The sequence below is a fragment of the Bufo bufo genome, chromosome 1 (assembly GCF_905171765.1).
Source record: "Bufo bufo chromosome 1, aBufBuf1.1, whole genome shotgun sequence".
Taxonomy (NCBI): domain Eukaryota; kingdom Metazoa; phylum Chordata; class Amphibia; order Anura; family Bufonidae; genus Bufo; species Bufo bufo.
The window spans coordinates 721,676,591-721,696,686 of NC_053389.1; the positions used below are offsets into that span (position 1 = coordinate 721,676,591).

The 20,096-nt window shown below is 46.0% G+C and overlaps 1 protein-coding gene across 1 annotated transcript in view; it reads right to left on the reverse strand.

Moving 5' to 3' along the window:
• Positions 1 to 20,096, reverse strand: part of CIAO2A (cytosolic iron-sulfur assembly component 2A) — a 31,221-nt gene that overhangs the window by 812 nt on the left and 10,313 nt on the right. Inside the window, exons 3-4 of the mRNA XM_040414360.1 lie at positions 3,754 to 3,803; positions 2,200 to 2,245 (exon numbers count right to left, since the gene is read on the reverse strand). Coding sequence (XP_040270294.1) covers positions 2,200 to 2,245; positions 3,754 to 3,803 — 96 coding nt within the window. The remainder of the gene's footprint in view (positions 1 to 2,199; positions 2,246 to 3,753; positions 3,804 to 20,096) is intronic.

Here is a 20,096-nt window from a genome sequence, read left to right on the forward strand (position 1 = left end):
TTGTGACAAATGTCATCTGAACGGGTTTGTATTCAGCACAAGCACATGGATTTCGGGAAAACCTCATTCGGATAAATAAGACAGTCGTGTGTGTGGAAAAATATCTGTCGTGTGTGACAGGTCCTGCTGTGAGAATGGAAGCAATGGCTCCTTAAAGGTGGTTTCACATGGCCAGAATATGGTCCCCTTTTATTATTAAAGGATAACTGTCACATTTAGACCCTAATTTCAATTTTCATATATGTAGTTACTAATAACATGATATTCCAGAATCAGTTACTATTAGACTGACTTACCCCATATTTAATAAGATTCAGCCCTTAGCAACCAGTCTGCATAAAAATGTAATTTCACTATTCAGTTAAGATGGCCGCCACTGCCCTCACCCTGAGGCTAATCCCGCCTGCCCTCACTAGCCAGTAACAATAGCCCCCCAAAAGTGTCAGTAACCAAAGCCCTCCCCCTAAAGGGTTAATCTCCTGCAGCACAAAGGGGTCCTCTTACCACATGTTGCTTTCATTTATACACTGAGCAGACGGCAGATCTCCCTTCCCTGCTCTGCGCTGCTTCAACTCTGCATTCTCCAGCTCAGCTGAGTGAGGGAGCGTCTGCCAAGCGCAGGGACAGGGAGAAGTGCACACAGCCCAGGCACTGTTATCAGCTGCTGGGGAGGACCTGGCTTTAATCATTTACTTACAGTCCCTGGCTGTCTGTAATCTGACCTTGCACGCAGCCTGCTTCTGCGTCCTCCGTCCTTGATTTTAAGCAGAGGTAAAAGTAGGCAGTAGAATTAAGGGGTAATTGAATACACAGTGAAAAGTTTAAATAGGGCCACCAAGGAGATATTAATCACCACAATCCAATACTCCAAAAAAAAATAAAAAATATGACAGTTATCCTTTAAGTATGATTCACACGCTCGTTCAGGGAAACATGGTCCGTATATCGGCTGCATCTCCCAGACCCGAACTGACTGCACCGTAGTAATTTATGATACAGTCAGTTCCTATCTGATTGCGGATCTATTTTACTGTACTCACATTATCATGTCATGACAGACCCTCGATCAGACAGGAACTGACTGTGTCATAAATTACTATGATGCAGTCAGTTTTGGTAAGGGGAGCCGGAGTCAGACCGAGAGGTGCGGCCGACACATGGACTGCGTTTCCCGGACCAAGCACCATCGTGTGAATCAGCCCTTAGAATTAGAGTTTCATTACTCAGATCTCACTCTGTGCTTAGTTCATGGAGTTTAAAGTCTGGTTCAGTAGCGAGGCAGGCCACATATACTAATCTCTAGACAGCATTAACTTACACAGTCTAAATGTACGCTAAGATTTATAACAGTGGCTGAAGCTGGATAATAAATCTACTGCAGGGATAGACACTTTTCTCAAAGTTGTAAATTGCATCTCAGGCCACAATCATTTCTAGTGAAGCCATGACCCCTTGGAGAACTTGGTGCGGTGGGTTTTTCTAACACTAGATACTTTACAAGGCCTGTATGATTAGTACATGGGGGGGGGGGGCGTGGGGTTGAGGAGCTTTGGTTGAATTGTTTGCGCTGGGCTGAGCTTCCGTCGGATGCAGCAATTCATAGTTTTTTAGGGGTGGTAGAGTGGTGTGCGGCAAAACTGGACATGCACAATTTGCTGCAGTTTTTGCCTGCGTGGCTTGTACAAGACAGGCACGTTAAACAAGGCACACAGACATTAAAACCGGATGTGGTTTTGTCTAGTATATGGCTCTGTGCATCCTTACATTCTGGAAGAAGCAGGGGTCTCTGTGTGAGATGTTGCTGATCAGCATTGTGCGCTCTGTAGAGCCGTCATTTTTCACATGTGCAGATGAAGCAGAAGATAACATCTCGGCTGGTAAGCAGGTTGCTTCGTGCTCCGTCATGATTTTTTTCCTATTACCGCAGTGTGAATGGGTTGTTAGGATTGTGTTTTCTACCTTTCTACATAAAGCACCTTGAACTCTGTATTAGAGCAAATAGATCAATAAATCAGCATCCGGCCAACTTTTTTTTCTTTAACTAGACTTTAAACTCCAGTATTCAGGAACCATATATAGCTGATAGAAAACTATGGGGAAAAGTAACCTATATACACGGTGTACAGCCCCCTCAGTACAGAGCCCCCCTTCTCCTAAGCTCATATTCGAACTTCATTGGCAAAAGAAACATGAACTTACTATCCTCCTCCGTTGAGTGCGTCCCTTCGGAAATATAAATCTCCAGCTGAAATAGAAGAAGGACATGAACTCACCCACTGCAGGAGAGTGTGGGATCAAAGAAGCAGAACATGATGGCAGGTATAGCTCTGGCACAATGTACGACATTGTTTGCAAATGGATTATGTGACACTAGATTCCTTCAAAAACCACTGTAAAACTGCAGGTTAGGACTTTACCACAGCATCTGGAAGAGTTAGGAATGCTGACAACTTGCCAGATATCCCTGAGGTCCCAACTATGATGCCAGAACGGTGGGGGTGCGAAGCCGGGATTTGCAATTTATTCTTCTTGTCTTGCAATGTGCTTAATCCATCAGCATTTAAATGGTTAAAAGTGCTTGGTGCAGGGATGGCATGTCACGCCAACTGGAATTTCCATTACATTATGAGAATACACTGCCATCTGGTGGACAACTGGTGCAATTGCAGCCATTTCGTAAGCAGTTTTTATTGTGATCCACGTTTTTTGAGACCGCAAGTCATTGCAAGTTTAAATGGGGTATGACCGGATCCTTTACTAAACGGAGGAATGTAATAGTATATGGGATAACATACCCTCACCCAGTAGTGACTATGTAATGCCTCTCATCTCTGTATAAGCACCAGACTGATGGTAGACTATAATGGGGAACATTCATTAAGACCAGCGTTTTACACACTGGTAATATTTATCCCCCAGCTGGAGTCAGATGTGACAATTATTAAAGACGCACATCTTAAAAATTTGGGTAAATCTGTGCAGGTTCATGCACCGGAACAGAAATATATACCAAAAAGGGAGCTGGTGTAGATTCCATACATAAGCTATGCTGGTTTCCCAGCATAGATTATAAGGCCCATTCACACGACCATAGGGTCGCCGCGCCCGCGTTGCGGACCACAAGCCTAGTGTCCGCAAAACACAGGAACCGGCCATGTGAACTTGCGCATTATGATGTAGACCCATTGAATTGAATAGGTCGACGATCCGCAAGGCATAGCAGAAGATAGGACAGGACACTATCTTTTTGGATTGGAGGCACGGACCCAGAAGCCCACGAAAGAGAGGACATGTAATATCTTTTGCCGTTCAAGTCAATGGGTCCATGATCTGCAGAGTTCTCGTTGCCTGTGTTTTGTGGACCTGTGGTCCGCAACACAGGCACGACAGCCCTACAGTCATTTGAATGGGGCCTAATAAATGTGCTGGGCTGGCTATGTCTACGTCCCCCAATCTTTCTACAGACATCATTTGGAAATTTCACATTGAGGCCTGGCCCTGCCGATCATAATATATGGCATAGGCTAGCATTCCACTATACGTTGAGAATACCCCTTTAAGGCCTGTTGTCTTTTACACTGCTCTGTCTGGTACTCTGACAAATACCCAATTAATTTAAGAGGATTTTTCACAGGGGGTACAGGTGGCAGGAGATGGAGCCATACTGATCAATAGCGCATTACCCCTTCTTACTATTAAGAAGTCAATATCCTTCTAAGTGTCCAGAATGGAGGTAGCAGACAAATTTCTTACCTTGTGCTTGAAGGATAAACACCTCTGCAGCTTGACTCTTAAGCAAAGACCTGTATGTTAGAATACACACAATATTCCCGTTATTTAGTAATAGGTGAGAAGCCGGGTCTACATCTGTACATTGTACACAAGGCATATAGCAGAACATGTATCGTAAGTGGTGCAAATACAGATGAAGCACTGGTAAACGTGACACTCATGGCACATGCACCTGCAGCAGATGTTCTCTTGGCTTTTATAGTGCTAAGTCTCAATTTAAAGTTTTCCGCAATTGCTAGGCTATGCCACCTCCGAGATCCGCACCTGATCTCTAGAGCGGGCCCCTAAGGTGAACAAGTGTGCACGGCGCATGCACAACCACCCTCCATTCACTTCGCTGAAAATAGCAGAGCGCCATCTTGGCTATTATTGGAACAACCATAGAGGTGAATAAATAGGTGGCGCTGCATGTATGGTGCACGCTCGGTTCTCTTCTATGGGAGTTCTGGATATAGCAAAACATGCTTGTTGCTCTATTTTTGGAACTCCCATAGAAGTGAACAGAGAGCACACCATGTATGAGTGATGTGCTCTCCTATGCTTTGGGGACCCCATTCTAGAGATAGGTTCCTACCTCTAACATCCTAGTGATATGCCACCAATGTGTGAGATGGGACAACCCCCACACCAAAATTAAAGGAGTTTCTCTGAGATTTTAAAAAAGATTACCAATACTCAGGGTAGGTCATCAGTATCTGATTGGTGGCGATCCGACACATCGGACCGTGGCTGATCAGCTGTTTGGGAAGTCCTGTGAGCGCTGCGTCCATCTCTGTGCTTACCAGTGAATGGGGCTGAGCGCAATGCGAAGCACAGCCGCTATACAATGTACAGTGCTGTGCTTGGTAAGCACGGAGAAGGCCGCGGCCCTCACAGGAGCGCCGCTGCCTTCTCAAACAGCTGATCGGCATGGGTTCCTGTTTTTGGTCAATTAGGATTACCATAATTTTTATTATTTGCCAAATGCCAGAATAATGAGAGGGGATGTTTTAAGGCATTTTTATTAGTTTCTGCAATGTCAAAAGTTTACATACACTAAGATTACTATGCCTTTAAACAATTCTGGACTGCCCATGTGATGATGTCATGTGTGTGGAAGCTTCTTGTAACGGGGCGCCGAAGGCGCACTCGGTCTCCCATTGCTATCTGGGACTGCTCCTAGGTCTGCCTTGAGCGCCGAGCTGATCACTCGGTGCTCGACTTGTCTGTCTGTCGGTCATGTGACGCTGGCCAAGTCACATGACCCTCACTCCCCACTATAAATACAGGCGGCCTGCTGGCTACAGGTTTTCGTCCTATAGACTGTGTACTTTAAGGCCTCTTGACACCTCTTCTGCCAGCTCCCTGTACCTTGACGCTACCTCTCGGATTTTGATCTCGGCTTGTTTACGGATTTGTCTTTGCCTCTTCCCTTGTTCTGAGGTGACCTCCTGGACTGACCTCGGCTAGTTGACCCGCCTCGCCTTCCGATTTTGTTCTACCTCTTGTCTGCTTATTGTTACTTTTCAGTGGCTGTCCTCTTCCCTGCCGTCTCTTTCTCTCTGCTTGCACTTAGTAGGTTAGGGACTGTCACCCAGTTGCGCTCCGTCACCTAGGGCGGGTGGTGCAAGTAGGCAGGGACAGGGGACCGGGTGGCAGCTCAGGGGGTGCACCTCCGCTCTATTTTGATTCCCGTGACTCTACCCGTGACACTTCCGTTAGGTTTGTTGGCAACATCTGAGTTAATTAGAGACACACCTGTGGATGTATTTAAATGCACACCTGAAACACACTGCTTCTTTGTGTAGCATCATGGGAAAGTCTAAAGAAATCAGCCAAGATATCAGGAAGAGAATTGTGGACTTGCACAAGTCTGGCTCAACCTTGGGTGCAATTTCTAGATACCTGAAGGTGCCTCGTTCATTTGTACAAACAATTATACGCAAGTACAAATAAGATGGTAATGATACAGCCATCATACCGTTCAGAAAGGAGACGGGTTCTGTGTCCCAGAGATGAACGTGTTTTGGTCCGACATGTGCATATCAACCCAAGAACAAAAGCAAAAGACCTTGTTAAGATGATGGCGGAAGCTGGTAAGATTGTGTCAGTATCCACAGTGAAACGAGTACTGTATCAACATGGGCTAAAAGGCCAGGAAGAAGCCATTCCTCCAAAAGCCAGATTAATGTTTGCAAATGCACACAGGAACAAAGACCTACATTTTTGGAGACATGTCCTGTGGTCTGACGAAAATAAAAATTAAGATTACTCTTGCCGGTAATTGGATTTTCCTGAACCCACGACAGCGCCACGAGAGAGAGAGAGAGGCTCCTCCCACACAGACAGGAAACCTGAAGTACAAAAAGGCAGACGCTCTCCTCCCACCTCAGTATTTCTTTCCAAAGATGAGAGGAAACGCCGCCCCAAACTTATTGTAACTACATATTGTTTATTTTTTTTGCAACACCCAACACGTGTACCAACCAACAACATAACAGGGATGGGAAATAAGGGTGTTGTTGTGGGTTCAGGAAAATCCAATTACCGGTAAGAGTAATCTTAATTTTTATTTTCGTCAGGTTAGGTCAGAAGACGAGTCTAACTGTAAACAGTAATGTTTGAAAAAGGTAGTCGGAGAAGACCACACAGCCGCTTTACAGATATCCTCAATATATACAGCAGCCCTTTCAACCCAAGATGTGGATATAGCCCTAGTAAAGTGAGCCCTAAGGTCTTCAGGGGGAGACTTCCCTGATTAAGAATAAGCCAATGACAGTACCGATGTAATCCATCTGGCCAAAGTATTCTTTGATGCCGCCTGGCCTTTTCTTTTCCCCTAAAAAACAAACATCGAGGAAGACCTCCTCCCGTATTTAGTCTTGGACAAATACTGAATCACCTTCTAACATCAAGACAATGGTAGGATTCTTCCCTCTCAGAAGATTTTGACTCATAAAAAGTTGGAAGTACAATCGTCTGGGACCTGTGAAACCTGGAAGCTACCTTAGGAAGGAATGCTGGATCCGGCTGAATGATCACCCTATCCTCTAATATGGTAGTATAAGGAGGCTTTATGGAAATACAGTGAAGTTCACCAATCCTACGGGCCGATGTTAGAGCCACTAAGAGGCATAGCTTAAAGGATAAGAACCTGACCGAAATCTCTTCAATAGGCTCAAAGGGAGGTTTTGTTAGGGCATTCAGGACTAAGTTTAAATCCCAAGGAGCTACCCTCGGTGAAAAATGCAGGGAAGACCGGGAGATGGACCTAAAAAACCTGGATCTGATGATATATTTTCATTAAATAGAGCCGGGAGTGCCGAAACCTGGACCTTCAAGGTGCTAGGAAATAAACCTAACTGTGTGGGGATGTCCCTAAAATCTAGATCAGCAAAACTAAGGAGTTTCCTCCAGATTCTGTCACTTTCTTCCTACATTTCAAGAGGGTATTAATTAAGTCTGAGGAGAACCCTCTTTTGGCAAGCAGGAACCTCTCAAATTCCATGCCGTCAGATGGAGGCTCTTTATCTGCGGATGAAAAATTGGCCCTTGAGACAGAAGGTCATGAACTTCTGAAAGGACCCACGGATCTGTCACAACATTTTCCTTAGCCAAGTAAACCATGTCCTCCTGGGCCAGAATGGAGCTATCAAGATCACCCGAGCACGATCCTCCCTTATCTTCTGCAATATATATAATTAGTATGCACTCACCATCTGGATTTCATATAAAGCTAATTTTAATATATATTTATTGAGTTGATAAATGAAAAGGAATAATAATATTGAGTATAATGATAAAATGGTAGTGATAAAATATTAGTGATAAAAATATTATTATTAGAACACACAGTTTAAATACATACCATATAGTAAGACAATAGGCGCGTTTCAAGGTGACCTCACCTCTTCATCAGTGGCATTGAATGGAAACTCAAACTACTTACTCTTTATATAGTGTCGATGGTTGCATCGAAAACCTGGTTATTCAGAGTATTATAAAGGGTAGGGAATCTTACATGTCATTTTTCTTTTACAAATAGCAGCATGTTTCGAACTACAAAATGCATATTGTTTCTTCCAAATGTGATTGGAACAACTTTCCACTGTATATATATTCAAAAAATAGCCTGAAAAATTCCAAAAAGGCAAAAAACGCATCTGCGTTTTTATTGTGTTTTTTCTTAAAAATGCGTTTTATGGTATTTTCAGGTCCTAGTCTTATATTGACCATGCTCTACATGCTTCACATGGCTATGTATATATACACTTGAACTTTCTTTCATAGTTATGTGTAACGCACCTAGTTGATCAGTTAGGATCTCAACTGCGGAAGCAATGGACATGCACTATTATCCCACTGCCCTTGTTCTTGGCTGTGGGATTCGCAGTTACTCAGTATGTACCCCAGGCGTCTCTCTCAGTCTTGGGCGGAGAGTTTGGGGTAACAAAATCATTTACCGCTATCCATCTATTTAGTATTACTGCTGGAGAGGAAGGTCTCCCAGTATTACAGGAGTCACAAGTTAGTATAAGCTTGTGCACAGTTCAGAGTTAGTATCTAGTATGCAATAGGTTCAGGGTTAGTATATAGCATGTCCTCAGTTTAGTATATTGTATGCCATAGGTTCAGAGCATGTCCACAGTTTAGTATATAGTATGCAGTAGGTTCAGAACATGTCCACAGTTTAGTATATAGTATGCAGTAGTTTCAGAACATGTCCACAGTTTAGTATATAGTATGCAGTAGGTTCAGAGTTAGTATAGCATGTCCACAGTTTAGTATATAGTATGCAGTAGGTTCAGAGTTGGTTTGGGAGTATCGTCTCACACCAGTCAGGAACCACCCCACTCAGAGTTCCAGGACATTAATCAGAGCAGGTAACAGGCATATACTTGCGGTTAGTTGGTCCTGGCTAGGAAGCCAGCAGTGGGGAAGCCAGTGGCAAGAAGGTAGACAGTCCTTCACGCTGTTGTTAGGGATCCAGGTCTGGATATGTGGACAGAGTCCTCAGATGCAGTGGAGCTAGCAGGGTGCGCACTCCATTAGTGGAACACCCTGCTTAGCACCTGTCTTCTATTTAAGGGCCGGACGGTAAGTGGGCGGAGTCACAGGAGGGCCCAGCAGCCACTGCGTTCCACGCTGGAGCGCAAGCCAGCGTAACAACACAGGCGGTCGCTGCGTTCCACGCTGGAACGCAAGCCAGCGTATCATCGCAGACGGCCGGTGCGTTCCACGCTGGAGCGCAAGTCAGCGTATCGTCACAGGGAGCCGCTGTGATCCAGGCTGTACTGTTACAGTACCCCCCCCTTAAGGGACCCCTCCGGGGTACCCCACTAGGAGAGGGTCGGTTGGGAAATCTTCTATGGAACAATCTTTGGAGTCTGGGAGCATGAACGTTTTGCACATCTTCCCAAGAGTCATCCTGGGGACCATACCCCTTCCATCTAATGAGATACTGGATCTTCCCCAGTCTTCTTCTGGAATCAATGAGCTGCTCAACTTCAAATTCTTCTTCTCCTTGGACCTCTATCGGAGGCAAGGGTCGAGGATCACTTGATGGGAACGGCTTAGATCTAAACGGCTTCAGTAGTGACACGTGGAATGTGGGATGTACCTGTAATCGTGGAGGAAGGGTGAGTCTCACCGTGTTGGGGTTAATAATCCTTTCTATCGGAAAAGGACCCAGGAATTGTCTTCCCAATTTCTTGGAAGGTACCCCCAACCGAAGGTTTTTTGTTGATAACCAAACCGAGTCCCCGACCTGGTAGGGAGGACTTTCTCTCCTACGACGGTCGTAGTAACACTTCTGTCTTTCTTTTGCCCGTTGAAGGTTGTCTTTTAGCGTCTTAAGGGTAGTTTGCAAAGTGGTCAGATAATCGTCTGTGGCTGGAACGTTTGTGGGAAGGCTGGTTTGAGGAAGAGACCTAGGGTGAAATCCGTAATTAGCAAAGAATGGAGTATGTAATGTGGAGGAATTCGTAGAATTATTATAGGCGAATTCAGCGAGAGGAAGTAGGCCCTCCCAGTCATCCTGGAGAAATGAGCAGTGACATCTGAGATACTGTTCCAGACACTGATTCACCCTTTCAGTCTGCCCATTAGTTTGGGGGTGATAGGCGGTAGACATTCTGTGGTCGATTTGAAGTCTGGAACAAAGTGCTCTCCAGAATTTGGATACGAATTGCGAACCCCTGTCTGATATGACCTGGCTAGGAATTCCATGTAACTTAATAATATTAGACAGGAATACCACGGCCGTTTCCTTGGAGGAGGGTAACTTCTTGAGGGGCACGAAGTGTGCCATCTTAGTCAGCAAATCCACTACCACCATGATGGTGTTGTTTCCTCTGGAAAGGGGAAGTTCAACTATGAAATCCATCGAGACCCATTCCCAGGGTCTGTTGGCGATGGGAAGATTCAATAGGAGACCATAAGGTCGGTTTCTGTCAGTTTTACATGAGGCACAGGTCTCGCACGTGGAAACGTATTCCTCAATTTGTTTGGTCATCTTTGGCCACCAGAAGTTCCTGCGTATCAGGGTTGTGGTTTTAGCAATGCCGGGATGTCCCGCGAGGGGTAAATCATGGCAAAGTTTGATCACCTTATTGGTGAGGGAGGGTGGTATGTACAGTTGGCTGTCCTTGTAAAGGAGACCCTGTTGGTTCTGCGAAAGACCAGGGGGGGGTATTAGCATGGTCATTAATTAGAGCATCCTTGAGCTGGGTTTCCAACGTTATGGTGGCAAGGACGAGTTTCTTCGGTGGAATGATCCATGTGGGGGCCGTGTCTGAGGTGCGAATTTCAGCCAGTCGTGACAAGGCGTCGGCCTTCCCATTTTTTGAGCCTGGTCGGTATGCAATTTGGAAGTTAAACCTGTCAAAAAAAAAACTCCACCGTACTTGACGGCCTGATAATGTTTTATTGGTTTTCAGGTATTGTAGATTTCGGTGATCCGTATAAATTGTGATGGGGTGTATTGATCCTTCAAGTAAATGCCTCCAATTTTCCAGGGAGCACTTTATGGCGAGGAGTTCCTTTTCGCCTATGGGGTAATTGAATTCGGCGGTATTTAGCGTCCGGGAGTAGAACCCGATAGGATGTAACGGAGTTGAAAAAGAGCTTCGCTGGGACAGAACAGCTCCTATGGCTGCCTGGGATGCGTCTACTTCCAGCACGTAGTGATGGTTCGGATTTGGGAGAGTCAGTATCGGTGCCGTAGTGAACCTGTTCTTTAATAACTCAAACGCTGATTGGGAGTCCTTGGACCAAACGAACTTCGTGTTGACACTAGTTAAGCGGGTTAGTGGTTTAGTGGTAGCGGAGAAATCTTTAATGAATTTCCTATAGTAGTTTGAGAACCCCAGGAACCGTTGAAGAGCTTTCCTGGAATCCGGAATCGGCCAATTTTGGATGCAAGTGATTTTTGAGGGATCCATCTGGATACCTTTGGGTGAAATTATGTATCCGAGGAAGGGAAGAGAGGTAGTCTCGAATACACATTTTTCCTGTTTGACGTATAAGCGATGAACACTTAACCGTGCGAGAACCCAACGGACATGTTTCCTGTTATGGTGTAAGTTATCGGAATACACTAGTATATCATCAAGATAGATGATTACACATACGTCCAGTAGATCCCTAAAGAGGTCGTTAATAAAATTTTGGAATGTGGCAGGGGCGTTGCACAACCCGAAGGGCATCACTGTATACTCGAAGAGACCATACCGAGTGCGGAAAGCTGTCTTCCATTCATCACCTTTTCTGATCCTAATTAAGTTGTATGCGCCTCTCAAATCCAGCTTGGTGTAGATTGTTGCTGTTTGTAATCTTTCTATGAGTTCGGATATTAGTGGCAAGGGGTACCGATTTTTGATTGTTACTTTGTTCAAGGCTCTGTAATCTATAATGGGCCTTAGGCTTGAGTCTTTGTTTCTCACAAAGAACATCCCTGCTGCTGCCGGGGAGGTTGAAGGCTGAATAAAACCTTTTCATAAGTTCTCTTCTAGGTACTGTTTGAGGTGAATAAGTTCTGGTTGTGCCAATGGATAAATTCTACCCGTGGGTATCTCACTACCCGGCAGCAAGTCTATGGGGCAATCGTAAGATCTATGGGGCGGAAGAGATTCCGCCTTCTTTGCGCTGAATACCTCAGCAAAGTCTGCGTATTGGCTGGGGACCTGGTTCACTCCCACGTGCATGAGAGATTTGAGAGGAAAGCAGGTCTCCATACAATAAGGTGACGTAAACTGAACTGTCCCCTGTTTCCATAGGAGGGTTGGCTGGTGTATTTGCAACCATGGCAACCCAAGAATCACGGGAAACAATGGAAAGTGTATGATATCAAAGGATAAGAATTCTGTGTGGTTATTTTCACATGTCACCATGAGGGGTTGAGTCTGACTGTGGATAGGACTAGAAGTGGTACCGTCAATGAGATATCGTCAATGAGATATCGGAACGTTTTTTCTCATGTGGGGAATTTTATTTCGCTCAACCAGATGCATATCAATAAAATTCCCCGAAGCTCCCGTGTCCACCATGGCTTCAACGATAATCCGGTTTTGGTCCCACTGTAAGGTGAGAGACGTGTATATGTAACCACCAGTACTATTATTTGTACTGCCTAAGGTACAAGACATGCCGCTCTTACCTTCGCACTTCTTACGTATCGCGGGGCATCCGTCAACGGTATGGTCAGCAGACGCACAATATAAACAGAGGTTGAGGTTACGTCTCCTGGCTTTCTCTCTCTCGGTCAGAGGACCTCGGATCGCCCCAATCTCCATCATCTCTACAGCAGGACCCTGGCTGGACGGTCTTGGGTTGGGTGTGAAGCCTGAGACTCTCTCGGCTCTGCGTTCCCTCAGCCGTCTGTCAATGGTGGTGGCCTTCTGCATCAAGGCATTAAGTGTAAGTGGTAATTCTCCTCGGGCTAATTCGTCCTTCAGGGCCTCGGAAAGACCTAGGCGAAACTGATTCCTAAGGGTGAGGTCATTCCATTCAGTCTCCCGGGCCCAGCGAGTGTATTCCGCAATAAAGTCCTCTACAGGTCGTCTCCCTTGTTTAAGGCTGCGTATAGCGGTCTCAGCGGTCAGCTGTTTACTATGGTCCTCGTAGAGAAGGGCCATTTTTTCAAGGAACATCAGGACTGGGTCTTCTTTTTCTAAATAAGTATTGGCCCATGCTCTGGGCTCCCCCCTGAGGTATGAGATCATGGTAAGTACTTTTGTTCTGTCAGTTGGGTAAGTCCGGTGCTGCAGCTCAAACATTAGTTTGCACGCGTTCAGGAAATCCCTGAACTGCCTTCGGTCACCCGCGAATATCTCAGGTGGGCTGACCTTGGGTTCTGGTTCATCACGGGGGTGTCCTGGCCCCTGAGTGACAAGTTGCCGTATTGCCTGGTTTTCTAGCTGGAGATGTTGTATAGTCACATTGAGGGTCTCCACCCTCTTAGTGAGGGTGACGAGGTGACCTGCAACCTCCGCTGGATCCATGTGGGTTCCACTAATATGTAACGCACCTAGTTGATCAGTTAGGATCTCAACTGCGGAGGCAATGGCCATGCACTATTATCCCACTGCCCTTGTTCTTGGCTGTAGGATTCGCGGTTACTCAGTATGTACCCCAGGCGTCTCTCTCAGTCTTGGGCGGAGAGTTTGGGGTAACAAAATCATTTACCGCTATCCATCTATTTAGTATTACTGCTGGAGAGGAAGGTCTCCCAGTATTACAGGAGTCACAAGTTAGTATAAGCTTGTGCACAGTTCAGAGTTAGTATCTAGTATGCAATAGGTTCAGGGTTAGTATATAGCATGTCCTCAGTTTAGTATATTGTATGCCATAGGTTCAGAGCATGTCCACAGTTTAGTATATAGTATGCAGTAGGTTCAGAACATGTCCACAGTTTAGTATATAGTATGCAGTAGGTTCAGAACATGTCCACAGTTTAGTATATAGTATGCAGTAGGTTCAGAGTTCGTATAGCATGTCCACAGTTTAGTATATAGTATGCAGTAGTTTCAGAACATGTCCACAGTTTAGTATATAGTATGCAGTAGGTTCAGAGTTAGTATAGCATGTCCACAGTTTAGTATATAGTATGCAGTAGGTTCAGATTTAGTATAGCATGTCCACAGTTTAGTATATAGTATGCAGTAGGTTCAGAGTTGGTTTGGGAGTATCGTCTCACACCAGTCAGGAACCACCCCACTCAGAGTTCCAGGACATTAATCAGAGCAGGTAACAGGCATATACTTGCGGTTAGTTGGTCCTGGCTAGGAAGCCAGCAGTGGGGAAGCCAGTGGCAAGAAGGTAGACAGTCCTTCACGCTGTTGTTAGGGATCCAGGTCTGGATATGTGGACAGAGTCCTCAGATGCAGTGGAGCTAGCAGGGTGCGCACTCCATTAGTGGAACACCCTGCTTAGCACCTGTCTTCTATTTAAGGGCCGGACGGTAAGTGGGCGGAGTCACAGGAGGGCCCAGCAGCCACTGCGTTCCACGCTGGAGCGCAAGCCAGCGTAACAACACAGGCGGTCGCTGCATTCCACGCTGGAACGCAAGCCAGCGTATCATCGCAGACGGCCGGTGCGTTCCACGCTGGAGCGCAAGTCAGCGTATCGTCAAAGGGAGCCGCTGTGATCCAGGCTGTACTGTTACATTATGTCTCCAAATAATTGGTCCTTAACAATACAATATAATAATATAAAACTATAGCTCAAGAAAGTTCAAGTGTATATATACATAGCCAGGTGAAGCATGTAAGAGTAAGTAGTTTGAGTTTCCATTCAATGCAACTGATGAAGAGGTGAGGTCACCTTGAAACGCGTCTGGCAGGCTAAGGAAACCGAACTACTGAACATATATCCTGCAGGATCCAAAAGTGCACATCCGAAAAAGTTAAATTCGAAAAGAATATCCTCATTTGTCTTCAGTCTACACTTGCAGTCAAAATCACGTGATTACAGAACACCACGTGGGACGCCGACATTCGAGCGCAACTAAAAAGCACTACGAAAGAAAAGAGACAGAGGAAAAAGCAGCCCTCGGTTGAGTGAGTAGCTGTACTGCAGGTGGGACGCCCCTGCAGTAAGCAACACCAAAGTCTTTCAGTAAGTAGAGACAATCGAATATATAAACATCATCTGCAAGTAAAATCGTATATAATTCGAAGGGTTTATCGAGAAGTCCCATACCTCTCGATTAATCCACTCTGCTATACCATTGAATTAAAAGACACAGTCTTCATTGCTACACGTATAGCATATCTGGAAGATGTTATATACCTTTATACAAGAATAACTACAAGTGCAATAACGATCATATATACAAAAATACCGGACTCACCATTGGCGTACTATATGGATCTTAACATCATATTGTTTCTCATCGCATTGTTTCTTAATTAATTTCCACCAGCAAGGAATCCTCACTTGACTTTTATTAGATTTTTTATTCGAATTCTACCAAGACTTTATTTTTACAATTTGCACAATTTTTCACTATAATTTTATCAACCAATTTATGCATTCTGTAATTGCCATTTTATAATCGATACTATATTGTTTTACTTATTGTCTTACTATATGGTACGTATTTAAGCGGTGTGTTCTATAAATAATATTTTTATCACTACAATTTTATCATTATACTCAATATTATTATTCCTTTTCATTTATCAACTCAATAAATATCTATTAAAATTAGCTTTATATGAAATCCAGATGGTGAGTGCCTGCTAATTATATATATTTTCAATATATTTAAAGTTAAGCGATTAGGTGAATCACTTTTGGCAGAGCACCATCACCACGGTGACAAGAGGGGTGAGCCACTATATTGCAAAGCATACCTATCTTCTGTAATACCCTGGGAATTAAGGGAAAAGGAGGGAGGCATACCCCAGAGGAAAATTCCAACTCTGAAAGAAGGCATCCAAACCACGGGGGGATCCCTCTGGAGATAGAGAAAAGAAATTCCTTACATTCTTGTTTTGACTAGTAGCAAAAAGATCTATTGAAGGAGTCCCCCAACTGTCTGTAATTCTATTGAACATTTCCTGGCTTAGACTCCACTCTCCCTGGGAAATGACGACTTAAAAAATCTGCCTGGATATTTTCCGAGCCATTGATGTGAATCGCTGAAATTGAGCTACAATTCTCTTCTGCTAAATGAAGAATCTCTCTAGTCATGAACATCAGACTTCTGCTCCTGGTACCTCTTTGTTTGCTTATATAAGAGACTACCATGTCGTTGTCTGACATGATTCTGAGATGCCTGTTTGAGATTAACGGGAGAGTTTTCAATATTGCAAACTTCCCTGCCATAAGTTCTTTCATATTTGAGAAGGCAGACTTCTGACTGCCCCTCCAGAAGTCTTGAACTAAAAGATCTAGAATATGAGCCCCCCAACCCTAAGGGCTTGCATCAGTAGTTAGACATAGAATATCTTTCCTTGTCCAGGGAGCCCCCTGGGATAGATTGTCTTCTGTCAACCACCACCTTAGATCCTCTAGTCTAGGGTATTATCTGGAATGACTAAGCTTGTTTCTAAGGGATTTTCCTAAGCTGTCAACAGGGCCGGTGCTATAATAAGGCAGACCAAGCGGCTACCTTAGGGCGCAGAAAAATGTAACTTTTTATGGGGCGAATACTAATGAAGCGCTTCCATTTTGGAAGCGCTTCATTAGTACCGGAGGACCGGGAAGCGGTGAAGGATCTGTACTCACTGCTTCCTGGTCCTCCGCTCGGCTGTCTGCTGTAAAGGGCTGCGCACCATGTGACCTCAATGTGCGCAGCCTTCGCAGCTGACAGCCGAGAACTAGGAAGAAGAGAGAGAGCGCTGGTGGTGAGGAGCGGCGGCGTCCAGGAGCAGGAGAGCTAAGTTTATTTTTTTTTATTTGCGCTGATGGCTGACATGGTAGGGCATGACGGCTGACATGGTAGGGCATGACGGCTGACATGGTAGGGCATGACGGCTGACATGGTAGGGCATGACGGCTGACATGGTAGGGCATGACGGCTGACATGGTAGGGCATGACGGCTGACATGGTAGGGCATGACGGCTGACATGGTAGGGCATGACGGCTGACATGGTAGGGCATGACGGCTGACATGGTAGGGCATGACGGCTGACATGGTAGGGCATGACGGCTGACATGGTAGGGCATGACGGCTGACATGGTAGGGCATGACGGCTGACATGGTAGGGCATGACGGCTGACATGGTGGGGGGCCGATGGCTGACATGGGGGCATGATGGCTGACATGGGGGCATGATGGCTGACATGGGGGCATGATGGCTGACATGGGGGCATGATGGCTGACATGGGGGCATGATGGCTGACATGGGGGCATGATGGCTGACATGGGGGCATGATGGCTGACATGGGGGCATGATGGCTGACATGGGGGCATGATGGCTGACATGGTAGGGCATGATGGCTGACATGGTGGGGGGCCGATGGCTGACATGGGGGCATGATGGCTGACATGGGGGCATGATGGCTGACATGGGGGCATGATGGCTGACATGGGGGCATGATGGCTGACATGGTAGGGCATGATGGCTGACATGGTAGGGCATGATGGCTGACATGGTAGGGCATGATGGCTGACATGGTAGGGCATGATGGCTGACATGGTAGGGCATGATGGCTGACATGGTGGGGGGCCGATGGCTGACATGGGGGCATGATGGCTGACATGGGGGCATGATGGCTGACATGGGGGCATGATGGCTGACATGGGGGCATGATGGCTGACATGGGGGCATGATGGCTGACATGGGGGCATGATGGCTGACATGGGGGCATGATGGCTGACATGGGGGCATGATGGCTGACATGGGGGCATGATGGCTGACATGGGGGCATGATGGCTGACATGGGGGCATGATGGCTGACATGGGGGCATGATGGCTGACATGGGGGCATGATGGCTGACATGGGGGCATGATGGCTGACATGGGGGCATGATGGCTGACATGGGGGCATGATGGCTGACATGGGGGCATGATGGCTGACATGGGGGCATGATGGCTGACATGGGGGCATGATGGCTGACATGGGGGCATGATGGCTGACATGGGGGCATGATGGCTGACATGGGGGCATGATGGCTGACATGGGGGCATGATCTGAGGCATTAGAGGTCTGAACTGAGGTCTGATTAACATTGGGGGTCTGATTGCTGGTCTGACCTGAGGTGCAATGGAAAATATATTTTTCTTATTATTCTCCTCTAAAAATTAGGTGCGTCTTATGGGCCAGTACGTCATAGAGGGCGAAAAATACAAATCTCAAACCAGCGATTGTCTGAAGCAGAGAGAAGATACCAGGACCACACAGAGGAAAAGCCAGCTGCTGCAGATGGGACCAGGGCCAGGTGAGCTGCGAGGGGGGGAGGGGGGGGGGGGAAACAAAATGTAGCTTCGCTTGTGTTGGCAAAAATCCTTGCACCGGTCCTGGCTGTCAACAAATCCGACTGCAGACTTCTAAAATGGAATTGGGCCCAAACCACAGCGGAAATACATGATGTCAAGCTTCCCAGAATCGACATACCTTTTCTAAAAGATATTCTTGGGTACTGGCTTAGGTTTAGTATCTTGTCTTTTACTTTCAGAATTTTTTCCTCCGTCACCAAACACCTCTCACTCTCAAATCCAGCAGTAATCCAAGAAAATGTTGACTCTGCGAGGGTTCTGTTCTTGATTTTACCTTGTTCAGGATCTATCTATCACCTCCTGTACTGCCCTCCTGCAGACTTCCCGGGAATCTCCTACTATCAGAAATAGGGTTGTTTCGATACCAAAATTTTGATTCGGTTTCAATACCATAAAAAAGTATTGGGATACCATTCGGTACCACGAGAAAAAAAATAAAACACCAAAAAAAGCTGCGTGCATTCCGCATTTTATGGAACTTCCGGCCCATAATAGAACAGTCCGAACCGATTTTTTGGGGGGACAAGGTGACTAAAGAAAAATGTCGAATCGCTGATTTTTTTCTGTTACGGCGTTCACAGCATAGGACATTTTTTTTATATTTTAATAGTTTGGACTTTTCGGACGTGGCGATATGAAATATGTTTATTTATTTGATGTTTATATATTTTATATGTAAAATTGAGAAAGGGGGTGATTTATACTTAATGTTATTATAATTTTTTTACTTTTTATTTAATAACTATTTCCCCTCTTAGGGGCCAGAACCTGGGATCTTTTAATCTCTTGTCCTATTCACCATAATAGAGCTCTATTAGGGTGAATAGGACTTCACATTGTCCCTGCTGCCAAGTGCATAGTGCACACAGCAGCAGGGAGCTGACCATGGCAGCCAGGGCTTCAGTAGCATCCAGGCTGCCATGGTAACCGATCAGAGCCCCAGGATTACACTGCTGGGGCTCCGATCAGAAGCTGCCACTGCACCACCAATGAGGAGGAGGGGAGGGGACCCTGTGGCCACTGCCACCAATGATTTTAATACTGGGGGGGGGGGGGGGGCGTACTGCTCCACTAATGATTTTAATACTGGGGGGAGGGTGCACTGCGCCACCAATGATAGTTAAAGGGTTTCTATCACTTCATATCACATATTTAGGTGTCAGACACTAGCGATCCGCTAGTGTCTGCTCTAACAAACCATCCTAATATGATAGGTTTTGGGGCAGCCGTTTTGCTAAAATAACAACTTATATCTATATGCTAATGAGCCTCTAGGTGCAATGGGGGCGTCATTAGCACCTAGAGGCTCCGTCTACCTTCCTAAACTGCCGCCGCCCAGTGCGTCCCTCCAGCCCGCCCATCTCCTGCTGAAGCGATCCTCTCCGTGCGCGTCTCTGTTCTGCGCATGCGCAGTGAATGTCTGACCGCTTCCCTGCTCAGACATCTCCACTGCGCCTGCGCCGATGACATCATAGTGCTCCGAGGAACAGGCGCAGTGGAGATGTCTGAGCAGGGAAGCGGTCAGACATTCACTGCGCATGCGCAGAACAGAGACGCGCACGGAGAGGATCGCTTCAGCAGGAGATGGGCGGGCTGGAGGGACGCACTGGGCGGCGGCAGTTTAGGAAGGTAGACGGAGCCTCTAGGTGCTAATGACGCCCCCATAGCACCTAGAGGGTCATTAGCATATAGATATAAGTTGTTATTTTAGCAAAACGGCTGCCCCAAAACCTATCATATTAGGATGGTTTGTTAGAGCAGACACTAGCGGATCGCTAGTGTCTGACACCTAAATATGTGATATGAAGTGATAGAAACCCTTTAACATTTAATACAGGAGGCGGGTGCGGCACCTGAGGGGTTAACTGCCGCTGATC